The sequence below is a fragment of the Saccopteryx leptura genome, chromosome 3, assembly GCF_036850995.1.
Source record: "Saccopteryx leptura isolate mSacLep1 chromosome 3, mSacLep1_pri_phased_curated, whole genome shotgun sequence".
Classification (NCBI taxonomy): domain Eukaryota; kingdom Metazoa; phylum Chordata; class Mammalia; order Chiroptera; family Emballonuridae; genus Saccopteryx; species Saccopteryx leptura.
In genome coordinates, this window is record NC_089505.1 from 358,502,803 (window position 1) to 358,526,023 (window position 23,221).

Genomic DNA, 23,221 nt, shown 5'->3' on the forward strand with positions numbered 1-23,221 from the left:
CCTCCCCCAGCACCCTCAGAATTGGCTTCTGCTTTGAGGTGCCGCCTCTCCTGACGTCATCCAAAGGCTTATGTTGTCAACGCGGAGAACAGGGCACTTTGGATGACGTTGTGCTAACAGACTAGTCCTCTTAGATAATTTCTTATGCCTGACCCTGGGCTTCATCCCATGGACCCCAATTCCTTCTTGATTGGTTTGGCAAATGCTGCTTATCCTGGACTTTCGGGAAGCTCTGTCTGGTATACATTGTCTTTAGAGTTTATTAAAAAATTGTTGGTCCTTGTGAAATGGTTTTGTTCATTTCAACACACATTTGTTGAGAATCTGCTCAGTGCCAGGCGCCCATGCCAGCAGTAAGACATGGTCCCTGCCGGTGAGACGCCCCTGATGACAAGGGGGATACGAGGGTAAGTCAGTGTCATGGTGGCCCAGCCTGAGGCCGAGTGGGGTGAGGGCTCATTCAGGATGACGTCTTAGAGGAGAAGGCATCCTTAGTGGACTGAATAGTGAGTGCCTCTCTCCAAAATCAGGTCTACCGAGAACCTCCGAATGTGCCCATATTTAGAAATAGGGTCTTTGCAGATGTGATAAAGGGAGGAGCAGGGTGAGATCACACTGGATTAGGATGAGCTCGAAACCCAATCAGAGATGGAAGAGAAGGCCGGGAGAAAGCCATGTGATGATGGAGGCAAAGAGCAGAGTGACGCAATTATAAGCCAAGGGTGGCAGTGTCTCCCAGGGGCCACCAGGAGCTGGAAGAGACAAGGCAGGACCCTCCCTCAGAACCTCTAGAGGGAACACAGCCCTGCTGACCCCTTGATGTCAGACTTCCAGCCTCCAGAACTGTGAGAGAATGCATTTCTGTTTTCTAAGCCCCCGAGTGTTTGGTAGTTTGTCATGGAAGCCTTAGTCACCAGTACAGAATCTAAGATTCCGAGCCGAGTCCCGAGGGACAGTGCCAGTCTTGCTCCTTGCTTTCCCATCGCTTTTCCCCGTGTGAGCACATCTAGAGGGGAACACGCCATTGTTCTGTGAGGTTGGTGATGGCAGAGCGTTATCCACTTCCTTGTTCACTCCGTGGCCCCCACACTGACCGCCACGCCTGGCGCATAGGGATTTCTGGTCAATGTTTGTTGAATGCATACATAACAGTGTGTAAATGAACGAATGAAGCAATGTGATCAGAGGTAGACCAGTTGGCAAGCTGTGGAGAAAGCCATGGCAGCTGGGGTAGAGGCGTCGATCCGGGCTGTCTGGGTCAATCGCTGTTCCTTGGCAGAAGTGGGGGCTCAGGGTAGTTTCTCGTTGGGGGTATGCAGACACGAGCCAGTAATAAAGACGGGGAGGAGGAGGAGGCGCTTGGCCGTGTCCACTGCCCACTCAGTGTCAGGCATGGTACCGTGTCTGCTAATGACATCGTCTTTCTTGTCGTTCTTGAAACAATCCCTCAGGCTGATAAAAACGTCCCCATTTCCCACTTGTAGAAACTGCGGCTCAGAGAGGTGAAGGAACTCGTCAAAAGTTACACTGCCAGCCAGTGGCAGTATAACCTGAATGTGGCCCAGGTCTCTTTTGCTTTCAAATTGGTATTCTCTGAAGTACAACGTGCCACTTCCTTTAACGAATTGTAGGGAAGGGAAGGCAGTCGGGGACCCTGTGGCTGGAAGAGGCTTTCAGGCCTTGGAAAAGGGGAATTCTCTGAAAGATGATCCAAGGAGACGGAGCGTTTACAGAATTCTGGGGACCTGGGTCATGGGAAGGCCATCGCCACCTCCAACTTGTCTTCAATAGGGTTTCCAGGGCAAATACCAATGTCACTGTCTTCCCTAGCACGCCTCACACGACACTAAGCTCTTATTTTTCATTGTTGTCAGATAGATCTACAATAACAATCGAAAGGTTAGATATTATCTGTTCCAACCTTATTTAAACCACAATGTGGTTTCACCCGGAGCGGCGCGGACACTCCAGCGGTATTTGGGACCCATCCACTCATGCAGCCAGCCGCCTATTCATTCCACAAATATGTCAGCATCGTCTGTGTGCCAAGCGCTGGCTGAACGTGGCCTAGGGGTTCATAGGGCACCAGACTGTCTTTGCCCCCTGAAGAACTCCCCTTCGGTTCCATTCAACAAGTCTCCATGGTGTTACACTGTGAAAGGAACTAGAGTAAAGGGAGGGAGGGGAGAAATGTTGGAGAAAGCTCCACAGAGGAGGCCAAAGCCCCGCACGGCGGGGAAAAACATCAGAGCAGAGGGAAGAGCATGTGCAAAGGCACAGGTAAAGATGTGGATACTGGGGACTTTCCATTGTTCACTAGAGAGAGAGGATGCAGAAGAGGCTGAGGCAGGGTCACAAGAAAGAGACCACTGGAGGGGGGCTGGGGGCTCCCTGTCAGGGGGTTCACCTTCAGAGCCACCCCTGTGCCTGGGAAGAGAGTCGGGAAGGGTCTGAATGGGGTGGGGCCAGGATGCCAGAAACTCGGTTCTGCTGGGGCCATGGCGCTGTGCCAGAGGGTGGCCACGCCTTGGTCAGTGAGCAATCTGCTGGTGGGACTTCCAAGACGCCTGCTGGGGGTCAGGTCTGGGCGGGGCGAGGTTTCCAGGTGCCCCTCTCCCTGCTGTAGCTTCTTCTTCCGTCTGTCGCTGTTTTCTCTTAACAGGCTCCTGTCCTGCTCACTGGTTTACGTTGGGATAGGGAGTTTGATATTTTCATTAGTGTTTTCTTGCTTAGCCCTCGCTCCACTCCATTTTTCCCCCCTTCCCTTGTTGCCTGTTGAAATGATTAGTCAGGCGAGTGACATTTTTTTGACTTAAAATATTTCAGTTTAACTGCTGCTGGCTAAATATATTTTGACCTCAGCTGTGTACCGTGACTCTCGGCTCAGCCAGGGAGACCAAGGAAGCCTGATGCCAAAACCTCTCTTTCTTTCTGAGCTGAATCACCCTCAGCCAATTGGAGCGGATGCCTCGTGTCCTGAGGGTTGTTTTGCAACCAGTTCAGATGTGGCGTTGGCCAGTGGGATGCCCAGGTGTGTGAATCAGTGTACCTGCCACAGACGCATCTTATCCAATTCACGAAGCTAGCCAGCCACGTGTGTCCGAATGTGTTTGGTCCTGGTGCCACCCTTCTTTATAGAACCCAGGGGGCAATTTACATAGTTCTGTTGTGCCCTGGGGAGATTTGGACAAGCTCTGAGTAGCCACAAACTCTGGCAGCTTATTGAATAGTGGACAGAGATGGAGCAAAAAGAAAATCAAGGTGTTAGCAAGTCCCTGACAGAAGGATTGTTGGAGGCCCCAGAAAGAGTTTAACAACAGCAAGATCCCCACTTTTAATTCTGGGAAAACGGTAGTCTTTAGACAAAGCCCTTCACCTGCCAGACTGACCCAGGCAGGCCATGCCTCTTCTTCCCCTACCTAGGCTTGAGAAACTCAGTTCAGGACAGGAAAGGGAGAAGGAAGAGAGAAGGACGGAACCATCCCTCAGCAGAGGATCAGGCCACTCTAACTGGTGCCCACACACCACGCCCTGGGTTTGAGGTGGAGATCCCAGAGAACATGTAGATTCAGTCCTATAGTGTAGGCTCATTCCTCCATCTGTTCATCAGGTATTTATTGAAAATGTGTATATATGTGGTTGCTTTGAGTCCAGCCCTGGGAATGCAGACAACAGGACAGATATGAGGGTCTAGAGGTGAGGACAGTTCTAACCAATAGGATAAGAGTATCAAAGATAGCCTGACTGGGTGGTGGCACAGTGGATAGAGCACCGCACTGGGACACAAAGGACCCAGGTTCGAATCCCTGAGGTCACTGGCTTGAGCGTGGACTCATCCGGCTTGAGCATGGGCTCACCAGCTTGAGTGTGGGGCCGCTGGCTTGAGCATGGAGTTACAGACATGACTCCATGGCCACTGACTTAAGCCCAAAGGTCGCTGGCTTGAAGCACAAGGTCACTGGCTTGAAGCACAAGGTCACTGTCTTGAGCCCAAGGTCGCTGGCTTGAGCAAGGGGTCACTTGTTTTGCTGCAGCCCCCCGGTCAAGGCACATATAAGAAAGCAATCACTGAACAACTGAAGAGCCACAAAATAAGAAAAACCCAGAAGGTATAGGGAACCATTGGGTCATTTAATGGAAGAGGTAACCCAGGCTGGGTGGGGATGCAGGGAAGGTCTCCTGGGCACAGTGGTTTTCAATCTGGTGTGTAAGGTATACATTGAAATTATATCAGGTGAAGAGGAGAGAGAGGTGTCCGTTAGGCAGGGACAGTTGAGGAGGGGGAAATAATAAAGGATGGGAGGGCAGAGACAACAACAGGGTAGGGAGGGAGGAATGGCCAAAGCTGAGGCCGCAGAGGCAGTGAGCAGACGCTGGACCTGAGAAGGCCCTAGAGGCTGGAGCAAGGATTGGGTTTTATGCAGGTCTCTGGGGGCTGCGGAGTCATTGTGAGCAGGAGAGGTCGTTAGGAGGCGGTCGGAGAAGAGGACATCGCACTCAGAGACGTAGCATTGGAGATGGAGGGACCGGAGGAGTTCATGGTCCATTGCAGGGAGCGGCTAATGGGACCTGCTGACAGATCGCATGAGGGCCCTCAGGGAAGGCATAGCTTAGTGGAGACCCCAGGGAGGTGCGGGAGTGGCCACAGGGCTGTGACATCTGGGGACAGCGTCTTCAGGCGGAGGGCACAGCAAGGGCGAAAACAGAAAGTGGAGGCTTGCGTGCAATGTGTGAGCCTGGTGGCCCGTGTGCTAACACTGAGTGGGCAGGGGACATCATGGGAGGTGCGAGCAGGGGATACACACAGACAGGTAGCTGCGATGGGCGTGGGAACAATCTTGCAGGTTCCTGACAGCCACCTGAGAAAGCTGGGTAGACTTCTGGAAACCTTAAACTGGGCAGTGACCTACCCTGACTTACATTATGTTTATAAGAGGTCACACAGGCTGCTGCATTGAGAGGAGATTCCGGGGGCAGAGATGGAAACAGACCAGTGACAAAGCGATTGTCACAGCTCCAGTGAGAAAAGATGGCAGCTCGGACTTGACTTGGGGCTGTGGGTGGTGAGATGCAGTTGGGCTCTGGATACAGTAGGAGAATAAGGGGTGGAGTGTGAGAGAGAAGCACCAAGAAGGAGGGAGTGACCTTGACCGTATGTAGTTTGCCGTTTCTATGCAACATGGAGGTGGAGATGGCGAGTCTGCTGTGGAGTCCGGAATGAGAGAACGTTGGAGGTCAGCAGTGTTTGGGTGCTGCTCAGAGCATGGGCTGGCTGAGCCCACTCACCTCGGGGTGAGAGTAGACATGGAGAAAGTCTACGGACTGAGCTCTGGGGGCACCCCCATTTACCAGTCAGGGAAACGCGGAGTCAGGAATGAACTGTAGGGAGGAGGCAGGGTGAGTGGTGTCCTACAGGCAGTCACTAGTGAGGAAGGTATTTCTTTTTTTTAAATTTATTTATTTTTTATTTTTATTTTTTTTTTGTATTTTTCCGAAGCTGGAAATGGGGAGAGACAGTCAGACAGACTCCCGCATGCACCCGACCGGGATCCACCCGGCACGCCCACCAGGGGTGACGCTCTGCCCACCAGGGGGCGATGCTCTGCCCCTCCTGGGCATCACTCTGTCACGACCAGAGCCACTCTAGCGCCTGGGGCAGAGACCAAGGAGCCATCCCCAGCGCCCGGGCCATCTTTGCTCCAATGGAGCCTCGCTGCGAGAGGGGAAGAGAGAGACAGAGAGGAAGGAGAGGGGGAGGGATGGAGAAGCCGATGGGCGCTTCTCCTGTGTGCCCTGGCCGGGAATCAAACCCGGGACTTCTGCACGTCAGGCCGACGCTCTACCACTGAGCCAACCAGCCAGGGCCGAGGAAGATATTTCTTGTTTTTTGTTTTTTTTTTTTTTTTTTTTTTTCATTTCTGAAGCTGGAAACGGGGAGAGACAGTCAGACAGACTCCCGCATGCGCCCGACCGGGATCCACCCGGCACTCCCACCAGGGGCGATGCTCTGCCCACCAGGGGGCGATGCTCTGCCCATCCTGGGCGTCGCCATATTGCGACCAGAGCCACTCTAGCGCCTGAGGCAGAGGCCAAGGAGCCATCCCCAGCGCCCGGGCCATCTTTGCTCCAATGGAGCCTTGGCTGCGGGAGGGGAAGAGAGAGACAGAGAGGAAAGCGCGGCGGAGGGGTGGAGAAGCAAATGGGCGCTTCTCCTGTGTGCCCTGGCCGGGAATCGAACCCGGGTCCTCCGCACGCTAGGCCGACGCTCTACCGCTGAGCCAACCGGCCAGGGCCGAGGAAGATATTTCAAGATGGAGAGAGGGTCAGCTGAACCGTTTGCTGCTGGCTGGTCATGTCCGACGAGAAATGAAAATGGGGTGCCGGTTCAGGCGCTGTCGGGGTCACTGGTGGCTTTCCAAGCACACTTTCAGGGAGAAATGGGACTAAGAGGCTGAGGAAAAAGGCTCAAAGAGAATAGGTTGGAGTACAAGGTCAGCCAACAGCTAAGGGGACAGCATCCAGGTCGGGAAGCTGGGCTGACAACCGGGCAGGGTGTCTGGACCACAGCCACGTGGTGGGGGGACCAGGCAGGGCTTCAGACCCTAGCAGGAGAAACTGAAGAGAAAAAAAACAAACTAGGAGAAAAGGAAAAGTCCAGAACTTGGACTAGTGAACTGCTTGGGGAGGAAGACTTCAGCTGGGGGGCACTCTGGTGCCAGATTCAGTGCAGCAACTCATTCCAGATGCTTCCTTTGGTGGGGAGAGGACTTCACCCACACCATTGGGCTGGGACGGGGCCAGCCGCACAGGATGGGAGCGAGACCAGCATGTGAAGGTCTTCAGTGCCCCCAGCTGAGCAGTGCTCTGGGTCTGCCTGCACATTACAATGACCTAGGATGCTTCCCCCACCCCATCTTTTCCAAATGAGGGGAGGGGAGATAGAGAGACAGACTCCCGCATGCGCCCTGACTGGGATCCACCCTCCAACCCCAGTCTGGAGCCGATGCTCTGCCCATCTGGGGCCATGCTCTCAATTGAGCTGTTTTTAGCACCTGAGGTGGAGGCTCCAGGAAGCCATCTTCAGTACCCAGGGCTGATGTGCTTGAACCAGTCGAGCCATGACTGTGGGAAGGGAAGAGAGTGAGAGAAAGAGAAGGTGGGACATCCACATGCCAGGCTGATGCTCTACCACTGAGCAAACTGGCCAGGACTTAGGATACTTTTCAAAATGACAGAGCTCTGGGTCCTGCCTCGGAGAGTCCCCATCCGTCCATCTTTAATGGGAGTCAGTCTCATTTTCAAACATCTTCCCAGATGGTGGTAATGTGCTGCCAGCTTCAGGTTGTTCCTGAGCTTGTGGCCGGGCCAGCGTGGGAGGCACTTTGAGATAAAGAGGGCCGCAGGGAAAGTCAGCCCCGGCAATGGGAGGGCAATAATTGCTATAATCTCTGAAGGAATTTGTTGGCTTTGCTCAGAAGAGCAGTCCTCATAACATTTACCAAAATGAAAATCCTGATTAATTCTGTAGGTTTATAGCTCCCCGGAGGCTGGAGAAAAAACATCACTTGGCAACAGAAATGAACTTTATTCTGGCAGCACAGACAGCATTGCAAACACTAGATACTGAGTTGCACATACTTTCTGGCATTCCAATGCACTGGGTCCTAGAATCAGAGGTGCGGTCACGGCCGATTGCTCGCACTGCCACCTGGACCACACGCTCCCAGGGACTCTTTTGCATCTCTTAGTCCTCTTGTTCCCAATGTCCATGGTGTTCTGGGCAGACGTGCCTTTTGTCAGCCCAGCATTCTTCTTTCGGGGGACCACTTCTATGTCATCATATGCAGTTCCGATAGACTGTGTTAACCCCACCTCTGCCTGTAGGGACACGATCCAGGACTAGCCCGTTACAGTAGCATGATCCCTGGAAACAGTGATTTGCTCAAGAGGTTGGCATGGGATTCAAAAAGGGCCAATCAGCACTGGGTTTTCTCTTAGGGTTATTATATGGGTAATCATAAAGTTTCTCCTAAAGATGCAAAACTATAAAATGTGAGTCTGGACTGATCAGTTGCCATTGTCCTCACACTGTGTGGATCAAGTCACTTGTTTGTATAATAAAACCAGAGAGAGAGAGAGAGAGAGAGTGTTGCTAATAATGTGTCTGGTTCCAGGCTTCTAGACACTGGAACTTCCAGACCTGTGGACTCTGCCTGCACCCCTTCAGGTTAAGCTTTTTGGAGTTGGGTTCTCTCTCTTGCAACAAGAGTATCTCAAGTAAGACAGATGATTTCTTGGTTTCTGGGCTGACCTCATGGTAAGGCGGCAATCTGGGGGATGCACTGGAGAGTGAGGCAGGCGTGGTCAAAGAGTTTGTGAGGCAGCTGGCCCTGGGATGTCCAGGTGTCCGTCTCGGGGTCATAGCAGTCGAAGGAGGCCGAGTCCTCGATGCTGCAGTCGGTGGTCAGCCGCCGCCCGCCCGTCACGTACAGCTTGTTCCCCATTACCGTGGCCCCGTGGTGCATCCTCCGGTCTCTCATGTCTGCATATTTGATGAATTTGTTGGACTGAGGGTCATACGCTAGAATCCTCCTTGTGTAACCTGCAAGCCAAGTGGCATATTGGCAAGGTCAGCATTGCTCATGTGGGAGTAGAGGTCAGGAGTCTGGGGACGTGTCTGACCTCTGCCACTGCCTAACACTGAGGCTGGAATCTGAATTAAAGTGTGGAATATTTGGTACCCTGTCCAGGGTCCGGTGTGCGGCAGAGAAGGGGTTTGGGCCCTGTACCCTTAGCCCAGAGGTAAGGTGGCACATAAGCCAGTTTTTGGCTGAGTCTAGCCTCCCGAGTCCGCCTCACTGGCTAGTTCATTTCTCTTCCATGCCCATCGAAGAGTTACAGCAAACCAAAGAATAACCTTTGGGAACTCAGAAAGGGGTCCCCACAATAGCCCTATCAGCCCTATCAATGGGGATCCTTAGAGGATTCCCATTCTACAGATGAGCAAAACCGAGGCACAAACAGGGTAATACTTTGCCAAAGAGTATACAACCAGAGAGCGGCAGAGTCAGGATGTGGACCCAGATCTGTCTGACCCCCAACCCAGTCCTCTGAACCACGACACTATCCTGGGATTACAGAGAAGTGACCCATCAGTAGCTAATGTGAACAGGGGAAAACATTTTTTGAGTATCTGCCACGTGTCTGGGACCACGCTAAGTGCTTTCAGTATGTGAGCACCTTATACCAGTGGTCCCCAACCTTTTTTGGGGTATGGACCGATTTAATGTCAGGAAATATTTTCACGGACCGGCCTTTAGGGTGGGATGGATAAATGTATCAGGTGACCGATATAAGCATCAAGAGTGAGTCTTAGATGGATGTAACAGAGGGAATCTGGCCATTTTTTTAAAAATAAAACATCGTTCAGACTTAAATATAAATAAAACGAAAATAATGTACGTTATTTATTCTTTCTCCATGGACCGCTACTGGTCCGTGGCCCGGGGATTGGGGACCACTGCCTTATACCATCACAACTACTCTGTGAAATAGGTCTTATTTCATTCCTGTTGCCAGAAAAAGAGAGGGAGAAACTTCTGGATGAGCAAAGAACTTTGTCAAGTTGTCCACACTCCCTTATGATTTTACAGAGACAGTCTCGTGGCACGTCTATTAGTGACCCCTTTCCCACGGGAGACACCAAGCTTGTGCCCAGCCTCGTGACCCTCTGTCCAGACTCACCTCCCACGATGACAATCCGCTCCCCGAGCACCACGGCAGGGGCGCACACATTTTTGATCATTCTCGTCTCCATTTTGAACCACGTGTTTCTGGAAATGTGATAAACCTGAGAGAGAAATATAATCATGGCACCAAATTTAGAGTTATATATATATATGTGTGTGTGTGTGTGTGTGTGTATATGTGTGTGTGTGTGTATATATATATATTAAAAGATAGAAGTAGTAATTAAAAGGGGGGAAATAAGAGTTTTTTCTTTTCACTTTTTTCTCCAATTTTTAGAATGTAAGTATATCACTATCAATAAACAAATATAACTAAATAACCGAAAGAAGAATATTCCTAGAAACTGGTCTTCCTGTGACCCCCATGAGATCAGTGGCTGTGTTTCCATGGACTGAGAGTTAGACATTGTAGTATATGTTTGCTTACCTTGCTTGGAACAATGTTTTTTCTTTTAATGAGAAATGGAGCAACTTGGATATTCACGAAACCAATGATTTTTCAATTATTTTTATTGCTGGCTCATGTTTAAATTTCTAAATGTTCCAGTGTATTCAAGAGGGTCTTAGAGCCAAGAATATTTTGGGGCTAAGTGAGGAAGGCTTTGGAAGAGTTCATGCCTGAAAGTCATTAGACCCATAGGAGAAAGGAAGCATGAGAAAAGGAGAAAAAACCCCCCCAAAAACCACACAAAGAAGTAGGGGTGACACTCCTTGGCCATGCTCGGACACAGAGTAGCAAATCACAATTCCAGAACATGTTTTCCTGTTAATTCACTCATTGTAGAGTTTAAATATAAAAAGGACATTAGTTCATCCCTGGCAAAATTTAGCACAAGAGCTGTAGGACGGCCTTCCTATAAGAAAAGAAGGAACAAAAACCTCCATTCGCAGAGGAAAATGACACAGTCTTCTCCACTGGAAATTTCTTCTGTATAATATCTAATTGCCATCCCATGAAAAGCCTTATTTTTAAAAATTATTTTACCAAATTTGATCTTCACAATCATCCAATGAAGTAGGTGTTATGACTTACCCTCGTTTTCCAGATTAGACATTGAGGCTCAGAGAGGTTAAGTGACACGCCCAAAGCCCCACAACTAGAGTGAGCAGGAGAGCTGGTCTGGTTGAGCCTGAGTCCATGTTCTTAACCTCCACACTCACGGCTCTGCCTGAGGCCATGGAAGTGTGTCTTTTTTTTTTTTTTTTTGACAGAGAGAGAGAGAGAGACAGAGAAAGGGAGAGAAATAGATAGGGACAGACAGACAGGAAAAAAGAGAGATGAGAAGCACCAATTCTTCGTTGTGGCTCCTTAGTTGTTCATTGACTGCTTTCTCCTATGTGCCTTGACCTGATGGCTACAGCAGAGCAAGTGACCTCTTGCTCAAGTCAGTGATCTTGGGCTCAAGCCAGCGACCTTGGGCTTCAAGCCAGGGACTTCTGGGCTCAAGCCAGTGACCATGGAGTCATGTCTATGATCTCATGTTCAAGCTGGCAACCCCGCGCTCCAGCTGGTGAGCTTGTGCTCAAGCAGAATGAGCCCTTATTCAAGCCAGCGACCTTGGGGTTTTGACCTGGGTCCTCTGCATCCCAGTCCGACGCTCTATCCACTGTGCCACCGCCTGGTCAGGCAGTGTGGCCTTTCTTGACGGAGCCTTTTGAGACTGGACCCCTCTTGAAGTCTCTGTCAGTCTTCTAAGTCGGTGAAACAGAGAGGGGGACAAGTGCTAGAGACAAGGATGATCGCAATGGCTGTCAAGCCACATGGTTTTATCTGAAAATATGTAGGTAAAACCCTGTGGAAAGTGGGATCCTTGGAGGAAAAGCAAACCTTGGTGCGTTTATTTAAATAATTATCCCCTGGCCTTCTGTTTCTTCTGTTTACAATCTTTGTAACACCCCAGAGAGTGCTGGGCAAGGATATCAAAGGATGGTATCAGTGGAGAAAATGTTCCCTTGTTATGGTAAAGGATTTACTTAATGTCCTCCAGCAACAGAGGTGGACAGAAGGCCAGGTAGAAAGGTACACGTAGTCACACAATTCGCACAGTAACCCCACTACAGTATAGATCTTAAAGGAATGCATGCATGCACCTGAACCATCCTATAAAGAAGTCTCAGAACCTGAGCCTAAATATCCAACCTACTCCATCTCCATCCAGTATCCCCAAACTTTCCCCTTCAACTCTATCTAAATGAGTAAAATTTCCATTTCAAAGCTAATTCTAAATAGATAAGGAAAGTTTCCAGATTAATCCTTTACTCTTTTCTCCTCTTCATTGCAGGCATCACTCACAGGTTAGTGGTTTTGCAAGGGTCTTGTTTGATACTATGAATTTCTTAAAATGCCAATTTAAAAAGTTTTTTTTGAGCTTTGTATTTATTCTTAGGAAGTTGCTAATTTTGCAATGTGAAATCATCAGCATATTTGTTGACTTTATTTTGAAAAATCTTTTTTAAAGAGGGGGCCTCTAGGTTTCCACAGAAGCACTTTGTTACATCTGTGTTGCATGGCCGGGGCTTGGAGGGGAGTGAATGTGTCTCTGGTGGCTCAGCTAAGTGCGTGGGATCTGGAACAGGCTCAGACTCTGCCTAGATGATCAGGGAGGAGCCAAAAATACGGGGTTAGAGAAATAAAGGCAAGAAAATAAAACAAGAAAAGAAGTAATTGGAGTTTGTGATTTTTCTCCATTTCCACTGGCACCAACTTGGCTCAAGCCCCCACCGTCCCTCGCCTGGGCCTCTAGGAGTCCCCCAACTCTCTTCCCTTGTCCACTCAGGCCCCTTCCAATCACTTCTCCACAGGGTGTCCAGAGGGAGCTTCTAACAATGCAAAGTTGATTATTTCACTCACTGTTTCTCTCAGGTTAAAACCCCACTTTCTTGACAAGGCTTAGAAAGCCCTTCCAGATTGGGGTTATATCCACAAGAATGTTCCAGAATTTCTATGGGAGGGGCTCAGAGGCAGCAGTCTGGAGAGAGGGGCACCTTGGAAGGGGCTCATGGAGATTATGTGGAGGCTGACCCTCCCCCACCCAGCTCTGTGGTGCCACACCTCCTTTCTCCTTCTTGGTCTGTGTGGCAGCTGCACTGTCTTGCTTTGAGGTCCCCAGACAATGGGCTGTGCCCCCATTTCGGCTTCAGGGCCTTTGAGCCAGCAGCTCCCTTACCCGGGAGCATGGCTCCTCCCTCTGTGGACGACTCCGCCTGCTACTACAGATGGCCAACTCATCTGCTCAGAGAACATTCCCGCCCATGTCTGTCCTTTGTCACATCCTTCTGTCCTCTGACACTCTTATTTTTTTTTTTTTTTTTTTTTTTTTTTGGTATTGTTCCAAAGTTAGAAGCGGGGAGGCTGTCAGACTCCTGCTTGCGTCTGACCAGGATCCACACGGCATGCCCACCAGGGGGTGATGCTCTGAACATCTGAGGCATTGCTCCATTGAGACTGGAGCCATTCTAGCACCTGAGGCGGAGGCCATGGATCCGTCCTCAGTGTCCGGGCCAGCTTTGCTCCAATGGAGCCTTGGCTGCAGGAGGGGAAGAGAGAGACAGAGAGAAAGGAGGGGGGAAGGGTGGAGAAGCAGATGGGTGCTTCTCCTGTGTGCCCTGACCAGGAATTGAACCCAGGAGCTCCACACACCAGGCCAACGCTCTACTGCTGAGCCAACGGGCCAGGGCCTGTCCTCTGACACTCTTCATCCTCCCCTGCCTTCTCTCTTCTCCTGCCTCTCTGCTTATATCGGCTTCACAGAGTCGCCTTTAAAGTTCCCTGACTTCCTCTAGACTGGTTCAGGGTACCCTGCACCTACACACCCCATGCTCTCAAAGCACTCCTCGAGTCAGCACCTGAACTGCAATGGTCTCCTACTCACAGAGGGTAAGTGCAATTTACTGCCCATGCCTGTGTCCCCAGGGCCTTCTCTATGGTTGGGGCTCAATGTCACTCTTATAAAGGAACAAGCAAATCTCAGTGACTCCTCAATTATCTTTTAAGGTAGGCCATTACGCGAGCTCTTCATATCGGTAGGTGAACTGCAGACATTACTAGAACTTGCATGTTGCTGGGAAACCCTTAATATCCTGAAATTCTGGTCTTTATTAATTACACTTCTCAGAGAGCTCGTGAGTGAAATTAGCATCTCCCTATCACTGAGGCAGGGGGTTCCCCAACCTGGCTGCACCTTAGAATCTGCTGGAGGTTTCTGTAAATGTCGGGACCCCACACAGAGAGATTCTGATCCAGCATATCTGAGGCCGGGTTCCAGGGGGTGTGGGGAGAGGCTGTGCACCAGGGCTTGGGCATCTTCTCCTGAGGTCTTACTGACCTGGGTTAGAAGCACCCGCCAACTTTCTGTAGAATTTCACTATCTGACATTCAGTGTGTTCCAGCTTGAACTTTTAGATATTTTTTCTCAAGTAGAGAAAAACTCTGTAGACAGGGATGGTATCTGATATATCATTGTATATATTAATCTTACACAAAAAGAATTCATATTGAATAAAATCTTGTTAAATTTAAAGTAACCTCCTCCCTTCTTTTCTGTTTCTTCTTTTTTTTTCTCCTGCACATGACAGGTATTGCCTTTGTATGTATGCACGAATGCATATATATATATGCACATGTGCCTGTGTGTATATACGCATGTGCACGTGCATGTGTGTGTGTGCGTGTATGTGCGTGTGTGTGTGTGTGTGTGTGTGTGCCATATAGGCACCCACTCATGACGTACATAGTGAGAAAAAGGACGAGCCATTTACCTGGATAAGGCGCACAGGGTTCTGCATAATGTCCTCCCCCCCGAAGAGGTAGAGTCTCTGGTCCTTCACAGCCACTGCAGGGTGCAAGACCCCCACCGGCATGCTGGCCACACTCTCCCAGACGTCGCAGACGCTGTCATATCTCTCCATGGACCCCATGACCTCCTGCCCTTCTCCGATCCCCCCGATGGAGAAGATGAAGTTCTTGTGGGCGGTGCTTCTGTGGGAGTAGCGGGCCGCCAGCATGGGCGGGCCCTGCCGCCACTGGTTGAGCTTCAGGGAGAAGATGTAGACGTGGCGCCCGGGCACACCCTTCTCGGCGCCCACGGCCACGCCTCCCAGCACGTAGATGCCGCGGTGCAGGACCACGGCCGCGGCCTTGTAGAGCCGGGTGGGCAGCTTGGCGAGGCCCCGCCACTGGCCAGTCCGCCCGTCGTACAGCAGGACGTCCCTGGTGGTCTGCTGGCTGTCCTTCCTCCCGCCCAGGAGGATGAGGAAATCCTGGTACGAGTTTCTGGGGGGGACGTGCCACGGCGGCGGGGGGTCGGCGACACTGGGGGTGCCGTACAGGGAGAAGAGCTGCCTCCTGGCCGCCTCCAGGATGGTCTGGCAGGAGGGCGAGGCCTGCAGGAGGGCGTCGTTGGCCATGAAGTGGTGGAAGAAGGCCGGGTGGACGTAGGGGAGCCTGACGAGCTGGAGCAGCTCCTGCACGTGCCGCCTCCGGGCCCGGGGGTCGTGCCTGACCCAGACCATCAGGGCCTCGAACACCTTCTCCTCCTCCGCGCAGAGCCCGTCGTCCCCCAGGTAGGCGCTCAGCTCCGGGGCGCAGAGCTCCTTCAGCTCGGCCGAGGCGGCCACCTCGGGGAAGCGGGTCAGGGCCACCTCCCTGGCCGCCTTCTTGAGCGTCCCGCAGCTGAGGATCTCGGCGAGCCGGAGCATGGCCAGGCAGTTCCCGGGGGCCAGCTGCGCCCGGAGGAAGGCGGCGCAGGCCTCGAAGAGCCGGGGGTACTGCAGCATGGAGGCGGCCTCCAGCAGGGGCAGCGCGCTCTCCGCCGTGATGTGCGCCTCCCCGGTGTACACGTACCGCACCAGCTGGTCCAGCGTCCCGGCCTCGATGCCCCGCAGCTGGACGCGGGCCTCCCCGCGCTCCCGGAAGTCGCTGCAGAACATGGCCCTGAAGTAGGGGCTGCTGGAGGCCAGCACCGTCCGGTGGCAGGGCACCTCCCGGGCCCCGACGCAGATGGCCACATCGGTCAGGATTCCGTTTTGTCTTAAGCCATTGAGCTGCCTCAACAGGTCAGTGGCGAAGTCGTGGTCTTTGAAGAGCAGCCCATCTGGTGACTCCTGGTCCATCCCGCAAAGACGGGGAGAAGCCCCGAGAGGGAGCGCACGCCGGAAGGTTTAGCGGTGGCAGCTCCCAGGCTTAGGGCATCTGTGTCTGCTCACGGGGACGTGTGTGTGGGTATCACCCTGAATATCACTTCGTGAGGACAAGAGAAGGGAGGCCGCCTACCCTCCAGAGCTCGCAGCTGACTCGTCTCTTTTTGATTATGATTTACTCGGAAAGGGAACAGGCAAATAATATCTTCATCTGCTCTGAGAGAAACAAACAAATGAAGGTTGTTGGAAGCGACCGATTGTCAGGGGCTGAAATGTTAGCCCGAAGCAAAATGACAGTCCATGCATTTGACAACAGAAGTCTGGGATCCTTTCTCCAGATTCACAACCTGTCTGGTATTTAGTAAACTCATCCAAGCATCTTTCTGGGTGTTAGTCATTCCCCCAAGTTTGTCATTTGGGGGGTGTGGCTCTCTGGTACCTAGACAGGGATGAGGGTTGACAATGGGCCTGTGCAATTTTATTTTATTTTTTAAACATGACTTCACAAATTCTTTAAGGTCTTTTTTTCTTATAAACTTGTATTTATTTATTTTACTTTTTTCCCCCTTTCTATTGAATTTATTGGGATGACACTGGTTAACAAAATTATATAGGCTTCAGATACACAATTCTACCACACAACCTCTCTACACTGTATCACGTGTTCACCACCCGAAGTCAAGTCTCCACTTCAAGGTTTTGTATTAAAGGTGGAGAAATAGAAAACAGAGACCCAACAACACCCTGGGCAGGGTTTCTTGCACGACACCTGCAGAAGAATGAAGCAGTAGAGAAACTTCACTTACCTTGTTTTGCTGCAGTGACCTCCGCCGGTGCCTGGTCCCGCTTGGTAACCTCTGCAGTTTCCACCTCTGGCTCCAAGTGAAATCATAAACCCAGGCCCTTCCTTCAGCTGGCAAATTATTTGTCTCCTGGGGGAGTTCTGGATTTGTTTATGCTAAAGGCGCTTTCACAGTTTTCTAGAGCTCTGTGAAAGGACTCCTGGGCAGGAGACAGTGTATACATTCCAGGGCTAAGAATAGTTGCATATGTACTTTCCACTGTTTTGACATGTGACTTTCCAGTTGCCTTTTGCAGCAACCCCAGGGCCGGCGGGGCAACGGGGGCGGTGGGACCCGCGCATGCCCACATGCCTTGTTTCCTTGGCAAGTGTTTACATCGGCATAAATAGATCTGGAGGAATGGCTCCTCTCAGAGAAGACTTTGTTGCCCACTTGGAAACAGCCTGAGTTCCTTGTCCTAAAAGTGCCTTGGGAATTCTAGATGCCTATAAACAGGTTGCTCTGACCTGGGACTAGTCACTGAAGCTAGTTCTGGGCAAGTGGGAGGCGGTGGGTGGCCACACGGGAAGCCAGAATGGGGGCCCAGGGGTGCTGTTTAATGGCTCTCTATTTCCACCTGTCTGGCAGGATTTCCTCCTCCAGGTTCCGAGATGGTGGAGTCCGTGACAAAAGTTGTTTTTAATGTGTGTGAAGCATCCCAGCATTTCCAGACTCGGGAGGACCAAAACTTTGCTGGTTCCCCTTCCCCCAGAGGCTTCTGTTTTAAAGAAGTGGGGGCAGGCGTACTCTCCTGCGTCATCTCTGCCTCTCCTGGACATGTGCTGACTGCTGTTCAGTTATTTTTTTTATAAGTCTGGCTTGCTTTTCCATGTTCTGCTGTCAGAAAGGCTTGAACTAGAGGCAGAGGGCAAGGCTTATTGCTCCAGGGCCTCCAGAAAGAGAGTGAGAGAGGGAGAAGCAGCAGCAGAGGAAAATGGGGGGGGGGAGTGAAGGAGGAGGGAGAGGGAGAAAGAGCCGGTGAGGCAGAGAGGAGGGAAGGAGAAGAAGAAGGAAGAGATCAGGAAGAGGAGAACGATGATGGTGATGAAATAGATGTTAACCTCCAAGTGTAAGAATCGGAACCAGGACGGAAAGCTAGAGAGCCACAGAATGAGCAGAAGGGTCCCCAGGTCTGTCCTGTCCCTGCATCCCGGGAGGTCCCAGGTCTGTCCTGTCCCTGCATCCCGGGAGGTCCCAGGTCTGTCCTGTCCCTGCATCCTGGGAGGTCCCAGGTCTGTCCTGTCCCTGCATCCCGGGAGGTCCTGATGGAGGGTGCCACCAGTGAAGGGCAGGGGAGCCTGGCTTTCCCTCCTTCTCAGTCCTGCTTGGACTATTGCAACACCCTTCCGTGCCAGTCTTTCACCTCGTTCCAGGCTCTGTCCTTCCAACACATCCACTTTGTCACCACCAGCGGAACCCTGGGGAAAGCGCACCAGAATCTGCCAGTCCCCTACCTCATGCCCTTCAGTGACTCCCATGTCTGCAGGATGAAGTCCAGACTCGTTAGCAAGAAGCAGGTTGGTCTTCTGATATTTCCCACTTATCATTTTTATTCTAGCTCCATTAAACCATTCGCAGACCCTTGTGTGTGTGTGGTCCTTGTTGGGGAGGCTGGGCTGGCCTGGCCTGTAGGGTACCACGGGGCAGGATGGAGGGAGGAGTGTCTCTCATTCATAGCGGCATGGATCATGACCCAAAGAGTACAGAAGGTCGGGGTCAGGCGAGTGTATCCATAACATGTCCCTGGGGCTGGAAACTAAAGTGAGATCCTCCCAACTCCAAAGCTAATGTTTTAGTGCTTGGCCCTGGAGTCAGCATGGGAGAAAAATAACTTCCTTGTCGGTCTGAAATGCCTGTATTATTTCAGCTGGCAAACAAGCCAAGGGTTTGTTGTGATGGCAGTAGGGAGGGATTTCTGGGAGTGAACTAACATGGCGCCATCCACTGTAGGGGAATCTTGGAACTTTCCCTCCATTCCCTAACTGATTAGACCTTCTGGAATCCAGCCCTGTCAGGTGTCCAAAATGAGCCCTGGTGCGATGTGTCAATGTCTGACCAGCTTTAATAAACCCTATGGATTTAAAAGTTTAGAAAGAACAGGTCCTGTTTTGTTGGCCTGACCTCCTAGGAGAATTCTGGCTTTACGTTAAATGTCGGGAAAAGACACAAAGAATCTTGGGGTTTGCTTCATAGCACACCCACATATAACCCCAAGCCCAGTCCGAAAAGTGTCTCTACCACCCACATGTAACCCCAACCAGCCTACTTTCAATTCATGAAAATAGGTGTTGCAGAGGGTTTTATACTTTTTGTCTTACTTTGAGTCCTGTGGGAGGTTAGGGTCTGACTGTATGAGAAGCTGAAGTAAGTGAGGGTATTCAGCCCCTTGCCCCTACTTTGGGCGGAAGTAGGTATCATAACGAGTTCAGACTCGGGCTTTGGGGGCAGAAGGACTTGGGAGAATCTTGACATTTCCTCTCAGGATCTGTGTGATTGTGAGCAAGGAATGTATATTCTTCCAGCCTCAGTTTCCCCATCTGTTAAGTGGTAATAACGGTCTTTGTCAAAGAGAAATCATGCGTGGGAAGCCCTTAGTGAAGTGCCCGGCACAGTCCAGGTTCACGGTGGTAATTTACGGGTAGTAGTACACTATTAGTCTGAAAACAATCTCATTAGACTCCAATAGTTCTCAGGGCCCAGTTTGCAGCATCTAATTTGGTCTCCTGCTCATTCTAGCTGAGACTCTTAACCAATTGCCCTGTTCCTCATCCCTCAGGAGGAGATATCTACTCGGCCTCCGGGAGCCTTGGATTCCAGTCCAGGCTCTGCCACGGACTGGCTGTGTGTCTTTGGACAAGTTGCTTAAACTCTCTGTGCTTCCTTTCTCCTATGGCTGTGAAAGAATGGGCCAGGTGACTTTTGAGCCTACCCATTGCAGTGCACAGGATGGTTCGTGCCCTGAAGTGACCAGAGAAAGGACTGCCTGAGGCTGACCCTCAGAGAAGGGTCCTCCTCGGAGCGTCTGCAGTTTCTTTCCTGGTTGGGGGTGCCGGGCCTGGATTCCCAGGGAGGGGCAGGCTGGTGCAAGTCAGTGGCAGGTGTGACAGATGTGAGCAGAGAAGCCATCACGCATGTCCAGGTCCAGTCCTCCTAACACCCGTGGGGGCAAAGTGTAACTTTCACACCAACCAGTGAACCACTGTTGTTGGTGCCAAGGCGCTGTTTCAAGAACGTTCAGGCCTGCCCTTAGAGGCCTGGTGACCGCTCCTCGTTAAGCCATAGGAAGGAACTTGCCTCTTGCTATGAGATTTAAGAATTTGTCCATGTCTGTGAGTTCCTGCCTATCCGTGTCTATGTCCGTCTGGCTGGGTGTTTTCTAACCAGCGTGTACAAGGCTGAACAAGGACTTTGTACTCCAGACAATGGCCGAAGGGTGGGCCTGCTCCTTGATTCTGGCGTCGCCGTGACGACCGCAGTCTGAGAACTAAAAGCCTAACCCTGCTTTCACTAGACCAGTCGTGCCAAGAACGGCATTCCCAACCCTTCCTCCACCCTGCCTTACTGCCAGAAAGTGTCTTCATAATTTTTCCCCCTGGGGAAGGAAAGGAGAGAGAAAAAAAAAAAAAAAGCCAACAGAGATAACAACAGGACTGTTAGTGGATTGTTGATATAGAACCTGGTGGTCAAGCCCCCCTTCTCCCCGCAAACTACATCTTGACCTGATACATCATTTACGCCACAGATCAGCTTTCTGGGCTCTAAATCAAATTGGGAAGAAAGAAATAATATCATCAAAGATGCTTTCTTGCGCTCTCATTTTAGCACCGTGAGTCACCAAGAATAATGCCCTGCCTTCCCAGAGCAGATGCTCCCGATGGGGAGATGGGCCTCAGGCAGGAACAGCACCCCTCCATGCCACGGAGGCATGACGCAGCAATTTTCTGCTGGGGCGTAGACGGTGGCCGACCTACAGAGAGATGTCTGTTGATAGGGTGAACTTTACTCCCTCAAAAGTAGCATTAATTTAGATTCCCTTGGGGAAATGTGAATTGAGAAAGGTAAAGGTGTAATTAACTAAGGGTCCATCCATCTATCCACTTATTCATCCATCTATCCACTTATTCATCCATCCATCCATCCATCCATCCACCCACCCATCCTTGAGTAAGACAAGGTCCCTTGCCCTTGCTGTGCTTGCAGTCTGGTAGGGAAGATAGACAAAGAAACAATTGAAGTGCCCTAATTGTTATGAAGGGAAGCCTTTCTCAGCCTCCCTCCTTCCTACCTCACCCTTGTCCCATCATGGATTCTAGGTCCTCATAGAAAAAGAATTTTGTAGATACATCTTTGAAAAGCTCTTCTATCCAACTGTGTTACAGCCATGTTTCTTCATCTGTCTCCTGCGTTGAAGCTCCTTGAGGGTAGGATAAGTCCATGCTCCTGCTGCGTGTTAAGAAAGATAGAGAAAGGAATTTGTTGACAGAGATCGACACTGGACACTTTTGCCTTTTCCAGACTGTTTATATTTTTACTAGTGGCTTTCTTTTACGCGTCTATGAAACATTTCTAAATCTATGTTTTTATAATGATCAAAAAATAAAAGTATGTTTTGACTTTCTGCGAGGTAGAAAAAAGAATCTAAACATGTTTTCTTTTTTTCTTTCTTTCTTTCTTTCTTTCTTTCTTTCTTTCTTTCTTTCTTTCTTTCTTTCTTTCTTTCTTTCTTTCTTGTTTTTGTGAGGATAACCAATTTGTTGTCATCAAATCATTTAATATACTCTATCTCATCTTTCAAGAATGACTTTCTTGCTTTTGCTATTTGTTTTGAATCCTATTTACAACTATTATTCAAGCTTAGCTCCATACGGGGCTGATTTACGGTCTTGCTGCCAGCTCTTATGCCACAACCTTCCATTCTTTTTTTTTTTTTTAATTTTATTTTTTTAATGGGGCAACATCAATAAATCAGGATACATATATTCAAAGACAACAAGTCCAGGTTATCTTGTCGTTCAATTATGTTGCATACCCATCACCCAAAGTCAGATTGTCCTCTGTCACTTTCTATCTAGGTTTCTTTGTGCCCCTCCCCCTCCTTCTTTCCCTCTCCCTCTCCCCTCTCCCCCGTAGTCACCACACTCTTATCAATGTCTCTTAGTTTCACTTTTATGTCCCACCTACGTATGGAATAATGCATTTCCTGGTTTTTTCTGATTTACTTATTTCACTTCGCATAATGTTATCAAGATCCCACCATTTTGCTGTAAATGATCCGATGTCATCATTTCTTATGGCTGAGTAGTATTCCATAGTGTATATGTGCCACATCTTCTTTATCCAGTCTTCTATTGACGGGCTTTCACAACCTTCCATTCTTAAGTGCTTTATTCTGACTCACCTTTTGATTAACTGCAGTTTACTGACTCACAATTTTTATTTTATTTTTTTAGGGAGACTAGGGGATAGGTACATTTTTTCTGAATCTTTCCTTATCCTAGATTCTCTTTTTGTTTCCTATGATCTACAAACAACTTGGCTGGGTATGATAGTTTAGGGTAAAAATTTTTTTTCTTATTATAAACTTCTAGTTATAATAAATCAAAGGAAATGTGTGGTACAGCATGGTGACAATGGGTAATAAATATTGTATATTTGAAAGTTGCCAAGAGAGTAGATCTTGAAAGTCCTCATCACAAGAAAAAAATGTTATGACTAAGTATGTTGATGGATGGTAACTAGACTTATCGTGGTGACAGTTTAGCAATATATACAAATATCAAATTATGTTGTATTCCTGAAACTAATATAAAGTTACATGTCAATGATAGCTTAATTAAAATAATACATACATTTTTTTCTTTGAAGTTTTCTGAAAGCCACACACAGTCTGGAAAAACTGTAGTGCTGCAGAGACGTTTGCGAATTGACTGATTTATGTCTTTTTGTTCCTTAAAATTATTTTTCTATATCTTTTTAATTAAAAAATATTGTCAGGATATGTCCATGTATCTTATGTTTTTTAAAAATGTAGATCTCGCCTCTTAAACATGGCTGTTGATTTTTATACGTTGGTCTTTAATCAGCCTAAGAAAATTTTTCTTCAATTATATCTTTAATTATTACTTCAATTGTAGCTCTTTTCTTTTTTTATGAGCAACACCTATATATTTTTTTAATATCACCTCTTCATCTAAATTATTATCTCTTTGAAAATGTTTACTTGCTTGTCCTTTTCTCCTGCATTCTAGAACACCATCCCAAATTTACCTTGTACATCATTGGTATACTTCTCCATAGGGTTAGGTTTCTTCTTTGAAATATGTTATTGCATTTTTATTCCTCTGAAATAATTCAACAGCTCATCTAGCTCTCTTTCTGGCTCAGTTTGATTTCTGCTTGGTTTACAGAAGTAATATTATTTTCCTTTCTATTAATGTTGAAGTTTTTGAAATTTTTTCTTCTGGACATACTCCTGAGTCTTCAGAAGTATTT

The 23,221-nt window shown here is 49.4% G+C and overlaps 1 protein-coding gene across 2 annotated transcripts; it reads right to left on the bottom strand.

The window, feature by feature from the left end:
* Nucleotides 1-6,588: 6,588 nt before the first annotated feature.
* Nucleotides 6,589-16,919, bottom strand: KLHL38 (kelch like family member 38). 2 transcript variants are annotated; one of them, XM_066379439.1, is made up of 4 exons: nt 16,694-16,919; nt 14,508-16,098; nt 9,745-9,850; nt 6,589-8,602 (listed from the first exon to the last, which is right to left on the bottom strand). In XM_066379439.1, exons 2-4 carry the CDS (start codon nt 15,858-15,860, stop codon nt 8,313-8,315), a joined length of 1,749 nt encoding a protein of 582 aa, XP_066235536.1. In that variant the 5' UTR covers nt 15,861-16,098; nt 16,694-16,919; the 3' UTR covers nt 6,589-8,312. The 2 variants fall into 2 exon arrangements, with proteins under 2 accessions (XP_066235536.1, XP_066235535.1); XM_066379438.1 differs by having other exon boundaries at nt 14,508-16,103.
* Nucleotides 16,920-23,221: the final 6,302 nt, after the last annotated feature.